This window comes from Apaloderma vittatum, unplaced genomic scaffold, assembly GCF_000703405.1.
Source record: "Apaloderma vittatum isolate BGI_N311 unplaced genomic scaffold, ASM70340v1 scaffold42341, whole genome shotgun sequence".
Classification (NCBI taxonomy): domain Eukaryota; kingdom Metazoa; phylum Chordata; class Aves; order Trogoniformes; family Trogonidae; genus Apaloderma; species Apaloderma vittatum.
The window spans coordinates 1-4,991 of NW_009700464.1; the positions used below are offsets into that span (position 1 = coordinate 1).

The 4,991-nt window shown below is 43.4% G+C and overlaps 1 protein-coding gene across 1 annotated transcript; it reads right to left on the minus strand.

Annotated features, from left to right (window-relative positions):
* Positions 1-2,036: 2,036 nt before the first annotated feature.
* On the minus strand, positions 2,037-4,616 carry NDUFB8 (NADH dehydrogenase (ubiquinone) 1 beta subcomplex, 8, 19kDa; the record flags this gene model as incomplete). The annotated part of the gene is made up of 3 exons (XM_009878749.1): positions 2,037-2,129; positions 2,816-2,971; positions 4,517-4,616. Coding segments are annotated over 3 exons (349 nt in total), but the record flags the coding sequence as incomplete, so codon positions are not given.
* Between the last annotated feature and the right edge of the window lie 375 nt (positions 4,617-4,991).

Consider the following 4,991-nt stretch of genomic DNA (forward strand, 5'->3'; position numbering starts at 1 on the left):
TGCTGCCTCGGAAGAACTTTGCCTCAGCTTCAGGTCTAAGCCTTCCAGAGAGGGCACACAGAATGGAAAGCAGCACAGCTTAGGAATTTATTTTCCTAAAAGCACTATAGTCACCAGGAACAGAGTAAATGCAGCAAGGGCCAGACTCCTGCCTCACCTCTCATCTGAGAAAAGTCACCTATGCCACAAACCCCATTTCTCTAACGAATTCCCCACCCAACCCATTATGCCTCCCCTATGCAGAAAAACATCATTAAATTACTGGTTAGATACAGCCTGGGTGTGAAACTACCCAAATCAGGAGGCAGCAAACAATGCTGGGGCAGGGCAGCCACATGGTGCACAGCACAGTAATCCAGACGGGCCCTATCCTGCCTCTCGGTGTGACTACATTATCATTTCACATAGACCAAGATAAGGCAGCCATCGCTACCCTGACACTGTCATTTCACTGGAGGACTCTTACAGTTCTCACGATATTGTATGCAGTGCTGTCACATAACTGCTGTGAAATGGCAATTCTTAACTCAAGTACCCCTAAGGAGCGTTTTCACCTGCGTAACACTTCATAACAATTCCATTTCAAGGTCTCCACAGCTCAGAAAATACTTGAAAAGCTCTCCTGGGGTAAAATATTGTCAGCAATTGACAAGTCAGCACTTCTGCAACAAATTACAAAGGCCAGGAGGAATGGTGATTATCCAACACCTCTGAAGAAGTTTTATTTACACACAAATATTTGTGTCTCCCAGCATTCAGTAATGTAATTCCCTTTAACACACACCCTTCCAGGAACCCCTACATAGAGATGAAGCTAACTGCCCTTTAGACTCTGGTGTTAAAAAAATTCTTTACAGATGTAAAATAATGAATCACTGTCTTCAAATATCTGGTTCCCTTAAAGCATAAAACTATGAGTCACAACAGGGTGTTGAGAGCAGAGCACAGCATCCAGTTTATGAGAAGCATGCAGAAAAGACCAAGCCCTTACCACTAGACTTCTGCAGTCGCCCTCTCCTGCAGGCAAACCACGGGGTCTAAGACATATCACAGGGGAGTTGAGAGAACTTTCACTGTAAATCCATACTGAAGGGGGATGCCTCCTCCAGTAACAAGGTGAAAAAAAAACCCCCAAAACTTACATTAAAGGAAGAGTGGAGCTGGGGAAAAAAAAAAAATCTAAGAGCTTAATGATATTTTACTCATAACTTTCCCAAGCAAACTGCTGGTGAAGCCATAGGAAGCCCTAGACCAGTAATGTGCAGCAAGACAGGCAGACTCCGTGGGACAGACATAACTCCAACTCTGGTGGGTGAGCTCATGCCACTGAGGAGCAACGTGAGCATCTGTGTGCTCTTGGACCAAAGCCCAGGTGCAGCTGAACAGGTCTGGCCAGAGTTGGACTTGCTCATTAGCTTTTTCATACCACTGCTGTCCACAGCTCTGCTGTCAGCATCAAGCTATACACCACAAGGTTCTGTGCCTCACTAGTGCTCCCTGCCGCTTGTGCGAGCTTCACTTGAGAGAGCATCTAGACCAGGAAGAGACCAGAGCCGAACCCAAGCAACGACAGACAGTTATTCACTTTGCTATGAGACTCCCACGCACCAGCACTTGCCAGTCTGGTTCTGCCTTGTCACTTCACACAAACTGATGACATTCTAGTTCAACTCCAAGCAGCACCTGCAGTGAGTCACCTGGTAATGGGCAGTATCTCCTGCATAAACAGACTGAGCTAAGGAATGTTTGTGCACAAGGCACATAAATTAGCAGTTGTCCTCAGGCTGCACTCAGAACTTTACCCCACAGATACCAGCCCATTCAGGAAAACATCAAAGGTCACTCAATTTCACCAGCCATTGTTCAGCCTTCTCAAACCAACAGAAGACAACTAGCACAGTAGGTGCCATCAATATATTTCACTGCAGTTAGTGGCTGAATGTTGAAGAACAAGCATTAATATACACCACAGTGAACACTAGAGAAGATGCCATCCTCAGCAGAGCTATCACAGGAGAAACACAGCACTTCAACTTTCAGATCTCATAGTGCGTCACCACTGGTGGCTCTTTATTGGGGTCTCCTCCTCTCTCCAGATACAGGTCATTGAAGGGATATTGCTTCGGTCCCTACAAGGAGAGATAAAGAGTGGAAAAATTATTATATTCACAAAGCAAATTAAGAGGCAAGGGGAAAATATCTTATCCCATCTCACTCCTGCCCAAAACAGGGCTTGTCATTTACTATTTCTACTTCTAAGTGCTTCAGCAGGAAACAAGGAAAGTAAATTCATAGAGTGGGTTTTTGTATAAACGCATGTCCTTTCAACAGAAACATCAAGGTGGTCTTACATTTAATCTTAACCATCAGTTCATCTCACAACAGGATACCGCAAAAGCTGTTTGTGTATTCAGATGTATTTTTCAGAAGTGCATTCCAAACAATCCCGATCATGAGCTATAACTAAAACCACAGGGCAAGAGAAGAGATAAAGCATCTCCCTCAAGCAGATGCACATGGGGAAGAGGAATACCTAGGCAAATGAAGGGATACTGTAAGCAGCATAGCTTAAAATTAGTTCCCTCTGAACAGGAACAGTTCACTATGAAAGAGAACCTGCGAGCTGAGCCAGACCAGCCAACAGAATGACTCGGGCTGGACAAGGCCACAGGACATCCCTTTGCCCATCCCGTACCAGCTGCAGGGTTTTGCATTCACACTCACTGCTCAGCTTCAGCAAAATCACTTCTCCGGGCATAAGCAGTGAGAAGACAGACAGCTACCTCCCCTCGCTTTACCCAAGGGTGCCACTCACCACAGGCCTGTAAGAAGGATATATCTCTCCAAGAGCAAACATGGTCAGCATGAAACCCAGAAAAACAAGGAAATGTTTGCGCATGGTGTGCCAGGGAACTACAGTCGGAGATGTATCCACACGGTTCCGAATATACATGTCAAAGTCCCAGTGCATCTAAAGAACAAAACAAAACAGCTGCATATTTACCAACAATTCTTGGGTTGCTTTTATCAAAGGAAGAAGTGTTTTATAGCATTCACAAAACTGCCAGAAACGGCAGCTTCTCCAACTCTTAGGTGGAGATAAAGCCGTAGAGATCAGCAATTTACCTGCAGCAACAGCAAGTTGTCTGTAAAACTCAGGACTCCAAATTCTATCCTATGCTTATAACAGGTAATAGGCTTAGTTATGGGATAGTAGAAGCTTTTATTTAATACATAATCACTCCACCTTAGATTTGTTCACCAGCACTGTTGAAAAGGCATGGTATAAATTGGCACCTTCATTTATGGAAATTAAGACATACCCAAACAGAAGTAGCAGTGTTATTTCAAAGAAACAACCACCTGCCACTTGGAAGCTGGTTCCTCAAAAACAGTAGAGCACTTGCCACTGTAACTCCCATGGCAAGAGCAAGACTGGCAGCAAGCTAATGACCTTCCTAACTGAAGCAGAAGGGCATTTAAGCTTCTGTCTTGAAGCATCCATAGGGAGGTCCTAAGCATGTTCTGCCTATAGTCTCCTTTCACATTAAATAAAGCAGGAAGCTCCTTAATTTGCAGCTCAGGCACACACAACAATTTGCTATCAAACCCTGAGAGCCCAACTGAGCAGAATTCAGATGCCTAAATGGGGGCACCTGCTGGGATGGACCAGCATGTTCCACCTGGCCCCCTCCTGCCAACACCGGGTGCAAGGGTATCTTCACAAGCCTTCCTGTGCCAAGCACCAAAACACCACAGGTTTCTTCATGTGCATCTATAGTCGTTACAACAGGCAGCTTAAACTTTACCATGGTACGCATACTATGATGCTCTTGCATGTTCATATTCCATACACATACATTATACTACATGCACATTTATATTACATACAGACACTTACATAATCTCTACTCTCATTAAAGAGAGCACAATTACCAAGCTCATTAAACACCGTTAAGATTGCAGTCAATCATAAAAAGACCATGCACTAACTGAAAAGTTACTCCTGACAAGGAGCTCAAGGAACCTAGATTTTGAAAGTCAACATAAGTGCTCTGCTCCTCCACTTCTCTTCAGGATATTTTGCAAACCTTCTTCAGAGAAAACCTCCTTATTTGTATTCTATCCAAAAACAACCCTGGAATAATAAAGCAGCAATAGCATTATTACCATTTTACTACAACTTTACTCAAACAATACCTTCTTTGCTAAATGATTCTGAACAAAGCTCTCATACTGAGTCAGATCAGGCAAAGAAAATGGATGAAATGTTCCTATTCGTACAGAGGAACTTAGGTTTGTAGTGTCTCCCTCCTCACATGTAGTAAGATGTTACTCTGCTTGCTGTAGCTTAGGTTTCCCTCCAACTGACTATCCCTGCTCACACAGGCAACACAGGCACACCTGAAAACAGTTAGACAAAAAATTAAACAAAAAACACTATTAAGATGTGCATGTTAGCATTTAGCAACAAGAGTATTGTAATCATAATAAAAAGTGCTATTAGCATTCCTACCGGCTCTCCCCAGTTATGCCTCATGTCTTGCTGATCCCACCGGTACCAGGGGTCTCTCTCATGAGCCGACTTATTAGGTAGCATAGGATAGTCACCATACCTGTGAGAAATGGACAAAAAAAACCCCAAACACAGAAGAACTGTGTATTAATTTCGATACATTTTGTAGGAGACAATATAGGCTAGGCCTATTGAAATTGAAGACTTAAACACTATTTTTGTTTTTATAGCTCCTACATACACACACATTTTGCCCATTGTAACAGTCCCTAAAGTGGCCTTTTGGGGCTATACTAACTGGAAGAAAACACAAACTTAACTGAAATACAGAACCCTAGTTGTCTTGCATTTTGCACACACTGAAGTATTGCCCAACGTTTAAACATCTCCTAAAATCTTTACTCCAAAGACGGCTTCCAGTTCGCCCCTCTTTATCTTGCATTACAATGGCACACGAAGCCTCTGACCCAGTACT